Source organism: Archocentrus centrarchus, chromosome 20 (assembly GCF_007364275.1).
Source record: "Archocentrus centrarchus isolate MPI-CPG fArcCen1 chromosome 20, fArcCen1, whole genome shotgun sequence".
In the NCBI taxonomy this organism is placed as follows: Eukaryota; Metazoa; Chordata; class Actinopteri; order Cichliformes; family Cichlidae; genus Archocentrus; species Archocentrus centrarchus.
The window spans coordinates 29595280-29611313 of record NC_044365.1 but is presented as its reverse complement, the minus strand read 5'-3'; the positions used below and the strand labels follow the sequence as shown (position 1 = coordinate 29611313).

At 41.9% G+C, this 16034-nt stretch overlaps 1 protein-coding gene across 2 annotated transcripts; it reads left to right on the top strand.

Moving 5' to 3' along the window:
• Positions 1 to 3262: 3262 nt before the first annotated feature.
• Positions 3263 to 14708, top strand: tnfrsf11a (tumor necrosis factor receptor superfamily, member 11a, NFKB activator). 2 transcript variants are annotated; one of them, XM_030756712.1, is made up of 10 exons: positions 3263 to 3565; positions 7612 to 7690; positions 8178 to 8303; positions 8692 to 8841; positions 8930 to 9005; positions 9393 to 9469; positions 9698 to 9781; positions 9955 to 10004; positions 10133 to 11099; positions 13842 to 14708. In XM_030756712.1, exons 1-10 carry the CDS (start codon positions 3491 to 3493, stop codon positions 14123 to 14125), a joined length of 1968 nt encoding a protein of 655 aa, XP_030612572.1. In that variant the 5' UTR covers positions 3263 to 3490; the 3' UTR covers positions 14126 to 14708. The 2 variants fall into 2 exon arrangements, with proteins under 2 accessions (XP_030612572.1, XP_030612571.1); XM_030756711.1 differs by having other exon boundaries at positions 9668 to 9781.
• Positions 14709 to 16034: the final 1326 nt, after the last annotated feature.

Here is a 16034-nt window from a genome sequence, read left to right as displayed (position 1 = left end):
TACAAAGCATTACACCATTACTCACACATGCGCCATGGCTCCCGCAGCCACTAGTTTTTCAAAACACTCATAGCAGGCAGCGGTTTTAACTGCGCAAGCGCAAAGAGGCGAAGCTGTGACGGTGAGCTCAAGTAGTGAAAAAGGAAACGTTTTTCCAGCGTCCAAAACAGCAGCTTTTTCTTTTAGTAACCACCATTAAATCTGTGAAACAGCTGGAGGTCCTTCATCAAGCACCTGATCAGCAAGTGTTAAGGTGAAGAAAAGAGAACTTTGTAGCTGCTCCATTCACCGCTGTTTGTTCACATGGCGAGAAACTGCATTACGGAAGTTAAAATATGCAGATAAACTGTTAATAAAAAAAAGTATTTCTTATCCGATTACTCGATTAATCGCTGGAATAATCGATAGAATACTCGATTACTAAAATAATCGTTTTATGCAGCCCTAGTGATTTGCATTCAGGGTGAGCGGTGTGGGCCTGCAGGCATCCAAGCAACTTCTGTGTCCCCCTCGCACCTAGGTGGGCATTTTCTGATTATCTGCGTATCATGAAAATTCTCCTGGGATTTGTTTGTAGAAACGGTGTCTGAGAGGAGCTCTTTCTCACGTTGGTGGTGACTCTCAGATCACACCTGTTTCCAAAGCCAGCAGATGCGATGTAGATCCACTCCTGAAGCCTCTCAAACACGGTGGTTTCAGTTTTGAAATTGCCGTTTGTTTCTGTGTGAGGGCCGCGCGTATGCGAGTTCCTTTTCTGCCCTTTTTCTTCCCTTTTCACTGTTTTCAAATGAGACCATGCCTAACCCATGAAGATGCCTCCAAAAAAAATCTTTGGTTCCAAAACAGACTGTGGCTGTTTTGTATTGTGGAACGAGTGTGTATTACATTAATCAAAACCTTTCAGTGACTTATTGCATTTGTGTTTTTGTGTCCTTTTTTTGTGTGTGTGTGTGCTGTCTGAAATAGCCCTGCTCCATGAACTTTGACATGTTATAAGTAATGCTAAGCAACACAGCCCACAGACTTGCAGAACAGCCTGTGCTCTGACCCAGGTCATTAGAAGTGTAATGCTTGTAAAGCAGCATGGTGTTTGCCTGCAAGCAGAGCTCCATTTTTATACATCAAAACAACCCACATTGCAAGTGTTTTTGAAGTGGGGCTTAACACAGATTTCTGCGATGATAATGTAGTTTTGTTGTCGGGGGTCAAGCGAATGTGGATGTTTGCTGCTTTCAAAGTCAAGTTTAGGTCTTTGGTTGCTAAAAGAGTTGAATCTTAATTGCTACTGCAACAGCTGCAGAGGCTCCACCACCAAACAACTTCTCTCAGCATGTTTCTTTCTCGCTCGCTCCTTTTTTTTGTTTTTTGTTTTTTGTTTTGCACATTTCTCAAGCCTCTGCCCTATCCATCCAGGGCCTAAACATTCAATTTAATATTTGCATAACTGCCGCTGTGTGAACATGTTCTTTTTGCTCTCAAACATTTCCTTACTAGAGCTGCCAAATGTAGGCTTGGACTAATCTGCCATGCAAATTCATAGGAAAAATACAACCACAGCTTTTTTTCTCACTCTTTCCTGGGCAAAGAAAAACTGCTGCAGTATTTCCTGGAAGCAGTAATTACACTTTTGTTTTTGCAGAGAGGACACCATCACGGTTGTTCCAGGGCCCACGCTCCAGGAACTGTGCAGGGCCCACATGCTTTGCCTCCTGCTCCGCTGTATGCTATCTGAATTCATCAGTGCTGTGAGGTCATAACTCATCCTGACTGACTATTGACATACAAAGTGTCAACTGATTAAGCTACAGTACTGTGCAAAAGTCTGTTTTGCTTCTAAGGAGCCCAAATGTTTGTTTTTTAAAGGATCTTTTTCACTTATTTTGAGCCCGGTCCTTGTACCTGACCATTTCCAGAGGATTTTTTTTTGTTTGTTTAGCTACTCAATACTGAACGATGAATCATTTGAGCATTAAAAAGGCACCTAACTTGCTGTCTGTTATGTCAACACATAACAGCAAAAATCAACTGTAAATTTGAGCTTTACGCACTTTGTTAGCAGCCTGATGCACAAACGCACTTTGTTTCCGTTTCTTTATCTGAATTAACCCCAGAGATAACACAGTTTGACAGGCACAAAATAGTATTTTTGCACCAATAAGGTGATTCAGAAACCAAATCCCAGCATGCTGTGCAGTAGCTTTAAAAAAAAATGAGGAAAATGGACAAAAGGAGGTCAAAAAAAAAGTGGCAGGCCTAAAAACCATCTATGGAAGATGAAAAATGCCCTTAAGAAATAGGAAAAAAAATCCAGCAAAGACCGAATACAGGACCTGAGAGATGCATCTGGCCTACCTACTGTTTGCTGAAACCTAATCAGGAATGGTCTCAGTGGAAGGGTGGCTTTCAAGAAGCAATTTTTAAGGCAGAGAAATGGGGAGCAAAGACTGAGAGCTGAACTAGAAGACTGAACTAAACTGAAAGTCAGTGGAAGCAGGTCTTCTGGAGTGATGAATCCAAATTTGACATTTTTGGCTGAAATTGTGGCCAACAGTGAGTGTCTACAGTCACCTGTAAAACACGGTGGAGGCTCTGCCATGGTTTGGGGGCTGCCAAACTATGACAGGGCCCGTGGTGTTGATGGAAATTGATGGAATTTTTAAAGCATAAAAGTATCGTCAGATTTTGATCTGCCATACAATACCATCAGGAAAGTGTCCGCTTGGCAACAGCGTGACAATGATCCCAAACACACTGTCACTGTAGTAAAAGCATACCTGGATAGAAAACCAGCCTGGACATCAAAACTATTGAAGCAGTGTGGGATCAGAGAACAGCATAAAAGGCAGATAACATCCAAAGAAGAGCCTTGAATGTCCTTCGGGAAGCCTGGAGAACTATTCCTGAAGACTACTTAAAGATATTAGAAGAAAGCTGCCTAGGAGATTTCAGGCTGTGTTGAAGAATAAATGTGGTCATACCAAATATTGACTTTCAAGCTCGTTAGAATTGTGAAAACTCTGTTTGGCCTTTACTGTATTTCCATTTATGTTTGCACATGTTTCAATAAATCCCTCCACCCGAGAAATAAGGGGCGGCTCACAGTCGGGCGCACTAAATGTTTCTCACACACAATTTCTTCAGCAGGAGGGCTGAGATGAGGGTTGGACCCGGTGTTTACGTATAAACGTGGGAGGAGTCCACTCTCGGTAAGTCACTCATTTTTTACAAGCTGTTGCATGTAACTCCCTTCACAACGCGTGGGTGAAAAGCAGAAGGAAGATGAGAGATCAGAACAGATGAGAACTGCAGCTGTCTAACCGGGAATGAAGGCGCGATGTCCTGTGAGATTTTTGGAGGTTCAGTCATATTTACGCACACAAGAAGAAGTGGTTTGCAGTGAGGACATTTAAAGATTCTGAGGATCGGATCTTTGTTGATTGGCCACTAAAGAAAAGTTTGTCCCAGTAGTAGTCTTTGTAAATCAGTAGAGATGAGGTTAAACTTTTCTACAAGCTGGATTTTCCGGGGCTGGATAGCGTGTCTCCTTGTCACCTTTTACGCACAGGTAAAATATGTTTTCTCCAGTTAATGACAAGAATTTGCCCCATAATTTCGTCCAGAAGATGATGGAAAAAGAGTTGACAGTCACCTCTGTAGCACTCTGTCTCTTGTAAACTGCTTTTCTTGGGCTGCCGAGTTCAATTCAAGTCAGCACACCAGGATTTGCATGAACTGGTCAGATAGGGGACGTTGGGAAGAGAGAGAGAGTGTGTGTTGGGGGGGGGGCTGATTTTTTTTTTTTCTTTTTACGCACAGACAGTGACTGGAAACAGTTGTATTTGAGTCGAATCCACTTCTCCCCTGCTCTGACCACAGAAAACCCGCTGGCAACTGGACGTTCCTGTCCCTCCACCAAGTATTCTTTCCAGGTCCAAGTGGCTCATCAGGAATCTCATTAGATCCGCCAGAGGCGAGGCTTTCATAATGCGGTGCAGGGGCCACACGGGGATTTCTGTCTTGCATATCGCCGCAAGCTTCTTCAAGCATTTTTGTTATAGTTTCCTGGTTTCCTTTTTTGATCAGTTTTATTGGAAACATGCATTTGCAAAGCTTTTAATTAGCTTTACAAAGTTTAAAAAGGAGGTCTCAGCTGATGCACTGCCGCACATTAATTTGAAGGGGAGAGTGAATATGGTCCATGGCATGTTGTTGTCCACGCTGTTGTTTAGTCCAACCAGCTAACGCTGTCCAGGTGGAGAAGTTTATGAGATGCGGTTGCAGTGGCGGGACTGCTGGGCACCGGTGATCTATCACTGCCTGTGTTACCGTAAGCCAGCATCGTTATGACTTTGACTGGAACGCTCGCTCTTTCTTCCCCGAGATGTGTTGCAAGAGCAAAATGCTTGTGTGTGTGTGGGGGGGGGGCATTTACTTGTCAACGCTGTGATCCAGAGAGGTAATTGCGCAAAAGTCTTTTCCCCAAAGACTATTAAATAAATCAAAGTTTTACCAGCAGCGGTGACAAGAGGAAGCAAACAGATACAGTTTTCCTGGATAGGAGGGGATGGAATATTTTTCATTACGTTTTAAGGTGACATTGCAAACCCTTGGCTTTGGGTTGTTCTCACCATGGTCTTGCCATTACTGAGTCACGCTATTCCAAAAGAATTCCCCTTCATTTTCTTGGTTTTCAACCACTTCATCCAATGCATTCCAAGTTCATTTCAAACTGTCTTTGTGACATTGAGCAATGCACAATTGCTTCAAGATGCTCAGAGCTTAAAAGTCAATATATCATAAAGAGCTGGGCTTTGTTGGGTTTATTTACTCGCCTGCCCACAAATATGGCTCCTGAACTTTTTATTTGCCAGCTTTTCTGGCTAGTCATACATTCATCCCTGCTTGTTTGCACTCATGCTGTGCAGCTATCCACTAGCAGCATCTCTCCGGACTTCTTTCACTTAGTATTTGACCAGTGCTTATTTTCTAATTTCTGCTGTGCTTGTCATTGTTTACTTCTTGTAGCTCCATCCATCCACCCACTATCAGATCAGACTTTTGGCTTCCTCAGCTTAGTAAAACATTGCACTGCCTATGAGCCTATGAGCTGTGGAGTCAAGCCTGATTTAATTAAGCAGACAACTGACACATTCAGTCTATAAAAAACGCTGTGTTTGTCATTCTCGTGAAGAAATGAGGAGGAATTCTGATTGCATTTTGGCTTCGTCAACTTCCATTAAAGCAATTAGTACTTATTACAGTTGGCAAGGAAGGGCCTCGTGGCACCTGCTCTTCCTTGATCACTGGGTTGAGTTTCTATCATATGCACTTTTTCTGTTCACAGATTGTTGGCTATCACTGTTTCCACCAATTTACCAGCTCGTCTTTGTGTGTGTGTGTGTGTGTGTGTGTGTGTGTGTGTGTGTGTGTGTGTGTGTGTGTGTGTGTGTGTGTGTGTGCGTGCGTGCGTGATCTTGATTTTTGCAGGTGACATTTAGAGGATTTGCTTTTATGGCTTTAAAAAAAAAAAAAACTAATCCCAGGTGCAAGCACTACACAGAGATCTGATTGTTGTGCAATATGCTTTTACAACAACTTATCGTGATTCAGTAAAACCCCTAGAGGCCTAAGAGTGGAAGAGTGTTTCTCTTGGCTTTGTGCCTGTTGCTGCTGTGGCCGTTATGCAAATTTTGCCCTCCGCTGGAAGCTAATGGAATGCACTTGGTGTTTGATAGGGTCACACCGGTAGTGAAGGTTTTTGTAAAAGATTAAAAAAACAAAAACAAAAACAAAACAGCTGTGTGTGTGTGTGTGTGTGTGTGTGTGTGTGTGTGTGTGTGTGTGTGTGTGTGTGTGGGCAACATATCAATGAAGGGATGGAACTCTTAATACCTCTTTGTTCTTAAGCTTCATTAAGTCCCGCCCACCCTGTCCATCAATTTGCTTTCGACCTCTTCTTTTTAAAATTTCTATAACTTCATATCTGAGCTCGCGCGACACATCAAGTTAGCGCTGAGGTCGGATGTTCTATGTTTACCATTATCTTAACCTATAATCATATAGGGTGGGTCTCCTGTTTTTCTTTTACATCCATTATATATTTAGTGAGTCAAAACACATTGCTTCATATAACTGAGACCCACTGTTTAGATGTGGCGGTAACAAAAACACAATTCCCAGCATTCCTTTGGCTTCCTGTGCACTCTGGTCCAGCTGTGCATATTGAACACTATATCTATCTATTTAAGCAAATGCATGAGCCTTTAATAGCATGGGAATCTTTCCTACTGCTGTCACTTCTGCCTCCTGCAGCATATGGTCTCCATTAGTGCTGCGGTCCGAGCTATGAGCGCTGCGTATCATTATCCCTTTGGTTAGATTATAAAACAAAGATTGGCTGATGTGCGAGTCTGAGTGGAGGTAATTAGAAGCTTGCCAGTGTTCATGCTGCGCCGTCGTTGCCTGAAGCCGGACAGACACAGGGCCTAAACGGAGCTTAACACAGAGGTGTGAAAAAGAGAGGAGACAGAACACAGAGGAAGATGAGCAAAGGATGTGAAATCAGCGTTGGGGGTTAGAGCCCAGTATGATAAATGTAAACTGTCAGCGTAAGATCAAGGATTTTTTTTTTTTTTTTACATTAAAAAACAAAAAGAAGCCGGGACTGTAATATCCAAACAAGGATTTCATGGCAGGGAAAGTTTTGGGAAGCTTTTCTGAACCTCTGCACTATCAGCAATTATTTTCTGTACAAATTACAGCATGAAGGACTGAATTGGCTTATGAGGGAGGTCGGTTCAAGGTCAGCGTGCAGGCAGGCCTATAGGTTGTGTTTTTCTCCATGTATATATAGACACTGTGGCTTTGGCATCCTTTCTGTCATAACAGCCAGATTCTCTAATTCAGCAGTGTGGCGAGGACTCCTCCAGCCCCTGATTTAGAGTGGCTGCAGGGTCGTACAATAAGTAGCCTTTTCACTATAGAGCATTTATTGTTTGGGGGGAAAAAAAATGCAAAGATGTTTTCTGGAATAAGAATTGTGTTGAGCTGAATGACAGCAGGAAACTTTGCATAGTGCTATGCTAGAACAGAAGACCTTTAGAACAACTGCACATGGTTTTTTTGTTTTTTGCAGCACAGTACTGAGTGCCAGGGGAATATTTGCAAGTGATTAACAATTCAGAGCCAATAAGAATGGATATTCTATAATACTTCCTCATTTTACTATTACTTCCTTATTGGGTTCTGGACTCAAATTTTTTTTTTTTTTTCTGGTTTGGAGGCCACGGAGCTATGCTCAGGTGTTCTGAGAGCGTGGAAAGAATTTCTGGGCATGTCTTGAAAATGCTTTTACCATCCTGCTCCTCCCATCATTCACCGCCATGTCAAAATATCACATGTGGTTTTGAAAGATGATCTGAAGAAGGAGAGAGGTTCTTGGAGGAAAGCAGTGTACAGTACTTCACAAAAATGTTTTAATAAAGAAACTAATGATCTTTTTTTGTATGTGTGTGTGTGTGTGTGTGTGTGTGTGTGTGTGGAGGGGGACTTAAAGATTATGGCTCTCTTGCTAACTGTGATGAACTTGTCTTATGTATTGATTAATTCCAGAATGCAGACTCCAAATCTCTCCAATGTGATGACAAACATTACCTGAAGGGTTCCAGATGCTGCAAAAAGTGTCAACCAGGTAGTTGACACATGCACACACATTCACACACATGCACACACAGACAAAATATAAGAAAGTAGTGGATGCATATTTGGTTTCCTCTGTGGAATCAGCATAAATTAAAAATAGATTTCCATTCACAAATGTTCTAAAGGAAAAGAGGAAGGATGTTTAAAAGCAGATATTTTTGGCTTAAAATGGCACAGACATGCACATGTGTTTCCACAAGCACACACACACACACACACACACACACACACACACACACACACACACACACACACACACACACACACACACACACACAATCTGCTAGAGATACCAGTTGCATAAAAAGGAGGAAGGAGCTCTAGTTTTTATCAAGTTCATTTTTGTTTTATTTTTTTCTATTTAATTAGTTATTGTTATTATACCTGCTGGCTTCTTAAATCCTCTCTCTCTCTCTCTCTCTCTCTCTCTCTCTCTCTCTCTCTCTCTCTCTCTCTCCCCCCCCCATCCCCACTAGGTCATTATGTGTATTCCCACTGCACTGACTCCCTCCAGACTATATGTTTTAAATGCAACAATGATGAATATCAGCCCGACTGGAATGAGGAGAAAGTTTGTTTTAAACAGAAGTTTTGTGATGAAGGTGAGTACCTACGCTTCTACAGTTTCAAACTCCTGAATAAGTTCTTCACTGCTTATTTGTAATGAATAAGAGCATTTCAATTTAAAAAGAATAATAAACTTCATTTCTTCCAAATAATTAGGAACAAAGATCAAACACCTTTACCAGTCAAGAATGCTCTGATCTTCTTAATATATTTTTTTTATTTGTGTTATGGCGATCACTTGTAAAATTTAAATCAAATGTGCATCATTATCAGAATGGATGCAATTTCTTTGTAATAAACCCATTTTAACCCTCTGCTCAAGAGCACAGCAGCAACACAGATTCAACTGTGGAGTGGGGGTTTTGGATAAAACACACATTATCATTCCCTTCAATCAATTTTTACCTTTTTTTTTATCTTCAGGAGTGGGTTTTATGAAAATGACTGTAAACCTAATAGCAGAGGAGACATGTCGTTGCTATCCTGGCTTCCAATGTTCCTCCATCAACTGTGAGTACTGTGAGAAGATACCCACCTGCCCCCCTGGAGAGGGACTTCAACCTACAAACCATAGTGAGACAACACAGAACATACCTCATTTATGACAAATAATTACAAACAAGTAGAACTCAGAGATTATAGCGTGTGTTGTTAATTGCAGATGATAGGGTGGTGTGTAAGCCGTGTCCAAAAGGCTTCTTCTCCACTGATGATAATACATGCAAACAATGGACCAGGTAAGTGCTTAGAGACACACACACACACACACACACACACACACACACACACACGGTTTTGGGTTGGAATCTTTTGACTTATTGTAAAGGGAAAATGCAGTTGCCCACCAGAAGCCAGCAGTGGTTATGAGTAATATATTCACTGCTTCCTGGCTGGAGCAGACGCCAGCTTCCACTGCCAGCCAGGCCTGACAGATCATCTGGGATGATTATGACGATGGCGAGAGAAAGAATTTTGTTTTTCTCCCTGTCCATCCGCCTTTCTGATATTATCTTTGCAGAACCATGAGTCGAGCACGTTGGTAGGAAAATGCGGAGTAGAAGGAAAAACCAAAAAACAAACCGCAGTCCCACAGTACAAATGTTCCTCTTTTTTTTCTTTCCCAGTTGTAAGGCTGATGGCAAAAGGCAGATCCAGCCAGGCAGCGCCAAAGCCGATGCAGTGTGCAAACCACAGGATCCCGGTAAGATGTGGTCATATGTACAGTGTCATATTATTTCATATTCATCAACTGTGCAAAAAAAAAAAAGTATGGGAAATCATTTCTGCTACTTAGAAAGTTAAATGTTAAATTTAGCAGGAAAAATGAATTAGTTCTTTAAATCCATGACAAATAAAAGTAGTCGACTAAAAGCAAGCTCAGAGATTGTCTTTCTTACAGATGTCTTTGTTTCGTCCTCCTGGGTGATAGTTTCAGTGCTGTCAGTCATTACTGTTCTGTGTCTCCTGATTCTGCTTCTCTTCTGCTACAAGGACAAAATGAAATTACTCTCTGGTAGGTGAAAAACTTGCATTAACTATTCTCTTCTAGCTGCATGACTGCGTTTCAGATATATACTTTAGACATTGCCATCATTCATAAAAAAGCAAAAACTTCAATTTACATTCATAAATACTACATTAATTTTATTCAGTCGTTAGTTACATATCATTCTTTTCATTTCCTAGTAAATCTGCGATCCTGTGTCCAGAACCTGAAGAGGACCAGGATACAACAGGTAAGGTAGTTTCACCTGCCTTTAGTATTGTTTATAACGGATATTTTCAAATTAACTGAGATCCTGTACGTATCTAATAGCTATCTATCTTTATGTGAACTCTCCTGTTATTGATTCCCTCCCTCTAGGAGACACTGGCTCCTCTTTACCACAGTGGAGCAGGTGGAGGAATAGGAGGAGGCCCTGGTAGCCCAAAGCCATGCGAGATGACTGAACTTATCTACCAAGCACCCTCGAGCCCTGCTGATGACCCCCCATGCACCTTGCCCACCTCTGTTCCTGATATAAAGGTCTTTCTGCCCTTCACAAAAGAAATGACAGGGAAAGAAGTTGTTGAGGGGAAAATGGCAATGGAGGAACAGAGCAAAGGATCTGGAGAACCAGAAGAGGTGTCAGAAGAAGAGAAAGAGGTCGTGAGTGTGTCCCGGCTTTTGGCAGGTTCTTGCATCTGTGTCATTCCCATCCGCGAGCCACTGGAAGTAGGGGAGAATGAGGACTGTAGCAAGGCCGTCAGTCCCGGAACACTGGGATCCTGCTCGTGCAGATGGCTAGATGGGGAGCGGGATGGAGATGGAAGTGGGAAAGAGGATAAAAATGATAATAAAAGGGCAGATAAGAGTGAAGAAAAGGGGGATGGAAATCTCAAGAAAGTGATTTTGTCCACAAGTGAGACAGGCGTCGCACCACTCGTTTCTCTTTCTCCTCCTCTCCTCCACACCTCCTCTGCCGTCCCTTCGACCAGTCAACTTCCTGAACTCTTCCTGCCATTGTCCCAGGTGTCACCGGAGTTCAAATTTCACCTGGCTGAAAGGTCACCAGTAAAATGGGAAGGGTTGTACAGACTGACGAGCACAGACTCGACATCAACAGAACATAGTACAACCTCTGCCATGACCTTGGGCAGCCCCTCGATGCCTTCCTCATCTGTTGGGGAGCTCTACATGGACAAGCCCCCTGAGGCCACAGGCCCAGAGCAAGACCAGGGAGGTCCCTGTGAGGATAGTGGAGAAAACAAGCTCTCTTCACAGGAGTCAGAAATGGAGTGCTCACCGGAGAGCCTTCATAGTCATTTGGCTGATCCAAATCTTACCTCAGGTAGATGAAATTTCAAGAACTTACAGGCCCTATAAATTTGACTCGCAATTTGAAACAGTATGCAGTGACTTAATTTACTTGTATTTATGACTGCATAATGATGGGTTAATATGGTGGTAACTTTTTATTTCTAGCCTGCACCTAATTGTGCATAACCTTTATCATACAGTGACTTTTTTTTTTCCTAAGCAAAAATAAGTCCATTTATTCTCTTGGGGTAAAGAAAAGACGCGATGGAGCTGGATATTTCCTGGATATTTTTGCTATGACCGCACAACAGTGACATTAAAAAGGAAAAGCACAGCGGCTTGTGCATTATGGGGATAATGGCTCATTACAAAGACTGCGGGACCACAGTTGCATTTGCCAGGTGGATTCTGTGTTCACTGTTTGTGTAGGCAGTCGCCATTGTGTTGCCACAGGGTCATACTCGTACACGATTTGATACACCACATAGCAGTGTTCGCTTTCCCCAGACTAGGTGGGACTAGCCACCAAGAATAACAGAATGAACTTTGGATTGGTTTTAATGGAAAGTTTTACTGTCACGGGGCTGAGCATGCATTGTTCTTACAGACTTTAGGGTTCTGCCAAAGAGAAAAATCTACGGGAAACATTTATGCTCTGTGCCTCAAGCTCCCAGTGGTTACAGTTAGCTATAAAAGCAGTAATATCTGAGCAGTCTGATAGAGACGGTGGTCAGCTCAAACTCAGACATTATTAGCTGAACACAGACTGGACAGCGGATCGGTTTCAGCATAAGAATACTGTATGGCGTTTGTGTGATTATTTCCAAGAAATATCTTTTATTAAAGCCAGTATTGATAATTTGACCCTGGATTTTGGCAGACCACACAGGGAGCAGGAAAAAGATATGTGTGTATGTATGTGTGTGTGTGTGTGTGTGTGTGTGTGTGTGTGTGTGTGTGTGTGTGTGTGTGTTTGATGTGCTAGTGAACCACCAGAACCACACTCTTAACAAACACTGCTCTCTGTGTATGTGAGCATCAGTGTTGAGTATGCCATCTACAGTACAAAACTCCTGTTTACCCAGAGTTCCATAGGGTTGCGTAAAGTGACCGCAGCTTTAATTGAAGCAAGATGTGCTCAGCTTGAGTAATACTTTTATAACCTCGCAAACCCAACAAAAACACGCACACACCAACTTGTGAAGCCTCTTTTTCTTTTTCTTTTTTAGACTCTCACTGATGGCTGGTTTCTTTAATTACACATTCGCTGGCTGGAAATGAACACAGTTTCCCATCATGCAGTAATGAAAATTGTTACAAGGACTTCCCGCCCGTGCTATTTAAAGGTTAGGCAAGGTTCAGAGGTTTCCCTTGTCTCACACACGGTGTTTCGTGCACAGTAGCCATCCAGTGCACATGATTTATATTTATTAGCTACTTACCAGCTCATCCAGAGCAGTTTTAGGGCCTACCTTTGAGTGTCGCGTCAACAGGGCTAATTCACATTTAGTCTTCCCTCAGCTATTCATGACAAATAGGTAGATTTTGAAGATTTTTTTTTTTTTTTTTTCCTGGGTAATGAGCAAGAAAGGGGTTCTACCAGTGTTCAATTTTACTCCTGTCAGAAGCGTATTGCTACAGTTTTGGGGTATCCAGAAAAATCAACATGGTACCGAGGAAGGATAAACAAAAGAGCCAAGCAGATTCCTCAGAGCTTTGTTTTCAGAGTTGTGGTGAAATGGCATATTTTCAAGCTTGCCCTCTCAGACTGGTATTCCGGGAAAAGCTCTTGGATACAGAGACAGCAACACACTTTCTGAGAGTGTGTGATGGTGTTTGCCCGTGGCTATGTGTATACGTGTATGTGTAGGTGTAAAAATGCCTGTTGGTGTGCTTTCTTACATTTACTGTGTGTGTGTGTGTGTGTGTGTGTGTGTGTGTGTGTGTGTGTGTGTGTGTGTGTGTGTGTGTGTGTGTGTGTGTGCACATATGTGTGAACAGATGGAACATAAGCTGTGAGTCATGGAGGTTTGGCTTCTTCTGTTGCCTGGAAAGTCAGACAGGAGGCTGGGGAGAAAATAGGAACCAGAGGTTTGATGTGGTGTAATGTGATAAACAAAATAAAAACACAGTTTATTTCCTAATTCACCTGGCTGGATTAAATCTGTACTTGAACAGCACACGAGCGTTGGCACAAAGGTGCAAGTTTGTGTTTGGCAGGAAAGCCATTGTAGGGTCGAGTTGAGATTAGAGCTGTTCTTGGATGGAGTCAATATTAAAAAGAGCTCAACAGCATATATCGTGCGTGTTAAAAATGTGTTCAGTTCAATCTTTAAAACCCCAAACTCTTGACAAATTACTTCAGTGGTTTTGAATTAGAAGTGCTGGACACTGAAACAGCCATGGGCAGAGGGATGTGATATGGCGGCTTTTCTAGCTGTTGCCTTTTTGTGGTCATCCTGCAAAGTCATTACACCCACTGTCCATTTTTCACATGAGGTTAGCCAGCAGTTACTCCCTTCTTCACTCGTGTCATGAAATGGGGCTCTAGCAGCCTGTGTGTAGATGGAAGATAGAAGTCCCACACAACCCTACAGTTAAATTTACACATTTCATTCAATTTCACAAAAGGCTATTATTGTGTTGGCATTTTCTACACTAGTATGGGGAGACAATGTTCATGAATTTCACCTGAAACTAAAGATTTTTCTCACGTTCTCTATAAATAGCATCCTAACCATTTCCTCCCCCTCTGTGTTTCTTTTCTATTTAGGTCAGGTGTCTGGTAACCACAATACCACCTTCATCTCCAGCGGTCAAGTGATGAACTTCAGTGGTGATGTCATTGTTGTCTGTGTCAGCCAGACTTCTCATGGCAGTGATGAGGTGGGGCAGGATGATGGCTTTGGCAACCCTGTCCAGGAAGAAGCCAGTGAGACCGCCCCATTTTTTCAGAGCAGCCTGAGATCACAAGGGAACTCCATTACCCACTGCACATTGCAAGATGAGACGCTTCCAGTCCAGGAAGTGATGGTGGAGCGATCACTAGGAAAGTGAAAAGCGACCAGTGGCTGTGTCTCATGTTTTATGTCACTCCAGAGATCATTTCCACTACCATAATTTAGACCTTGTCAAGCTGACCGCCTATATATTCAATTACACCAGTCAGCCACAACATTAAAACCACTGTCAGCTGAAATGAATAACATTGATCATCTTGTTACAATGTAATGTTCTGCTGGGAAATGTTGGGTCTTCTTGCTTTGACTCACACCACCCACCTAAATATTGTTGAGGATCAGGCACATCCCTCCATGGCAACAGCATTCCTTGACAGCAGCATTCTCCCCAGCGGGACGTTGTGTGTCCTCCCACAGCGGACATACTCCTCAGGACTGGCTCGACAAATCAGAGTCCGATCAAGCATCTGCTGAATTAGCCAGAAGTGTGATCCGTGGAGGCTTCATGCCACAACCCACAGGACCCAAAGGACCCACTGGCCAGACACCACAGGACACACCTCAGTGGGCTCATGAGCATGATCAGCATCAGGAGGGCCTACACAACGGTGGATTTAGTGTTATGGCCGACCGGTGTACGTCAAAGAAGTTACAATAATAATTAAAACCAAAATGTGCCCTTGCAGGCCTGCTTTTCATATAAAACTAAGGAAAGAATCATATGAAGTCATTTTAAAATGATCAGACAGGTAACTGAGAGATGAGTCTTTTGGGACCCTGACTGCGTCTGCATAGTTGTCTTACTAATGAGATTTCTATAACCTGTCTGATTCCCTTAGATATTAGTCACTGAATCTTTCCTCTGAAATTTATTCCCAGAAAAAAGCTGCAGGCTTTTTTCAAATGGAAACTCCCTCCATTCCAGACAATGATGGGGAATTTTGTTGTGAAATGGATGTGGAAGTCGAGTTCATACTGCAGGTGGATAATAGTTTTATTGTTGCATGGAAATTACAGCTTGGTCTTGATACAAGGAACTTACTAACTATTTAATGTCCAACATTTTATTAATAATTTACTTTAGATGACATCTGTAGACTCCTAGTTTTTTTTTTTTTAACTTTTGTAAATTTGGATGATTTTGATACTTGCCTTTGCATAACAAAATATCCACCATGTGGAAAATATGTTTTGTTAATAATATCCTAGAACATTGAATATACGAGCCACAATAAGATCTGGCAGGACAGAATCAGGAGTGGTATATATATATATAAAATGTTGCTGAATTTTAAGCATATCACTGAGTGAATTTATTTCTTTCTTGTCTGCGGGATCTAACAGACTCCCTCATTTTTTTAAGAGACACGTCCAGTTTTGGTACGATGCTTGTTTTAGCTTGTTTTGTAGACTTTATTTTCTCCTCACTGCAACACAAGTGCAGTTTTTGTCTCAGAAAGAAAATGCTATGCATTTGATAAGCTATTTTATTGGTGATTTCTTTTATTAGATATTAATGTGCAGGCCTCAATGAAGAAAAGCCAGATGTTTGTTAATAATGGGTTTTGTTTTAAAAGATCTTACAAAGCAGAGTGTTTATGTGTCAGAAGTTTCAGATGTGATCAGTGCTTGTATATATTTCATCTGTTTGCCAAAGACAAATGAAGATGCTGCCATTTGATTTACTGTGTGGATTCTGTGAAGTCGAGTGGTGCCATTAACAGCAGGCGAAACGCACACAGGAGTTTCAATGAACTGTTAATTTATAGCCCCACATACTGTATGTATGCAGCTTTGCAAAAACAAAAAAAAAAAAAAAATTCTGTACATATCAATCAAACCCATTGCAATGAATTACTGAAAGAGTATTTTTGATTGAAATTAAATGTTTTGCATCTAATTCTTTCACGGATGGCTGCCATCTTGCATTCTGTGGTTTCTCTTAGTCAACTTTCCTATTTTTGGGATTGACAAAATGCAACCGAAGCTTCATTTATTTCCACAAG

Bases quoted from the DNA above. Each gene is read 5' to 3' on its own strand.
- tnfrsf11a (XM_030756711.1), top strand. From the start codon at position 3,491: ATGAGGTTAAACTTTTCTACAAGCTGGATTTTCCGGGGCTGGATAGCG. The intron at 8,842-8,929 runs GTGAGACAACAC...TGTTAATTGCAG, and splicing joins ACTTCAACCTACAAACCATA to ATGATAGGGTGGTGTGTAAG. The intron at 10,005-10,132 runs GTAAGGTAGTTT...CCCTCCCTCTAG, and splicing joins AGAGGACCAGGATACAACAG to GAGACACTGGCTCCTCTTTA.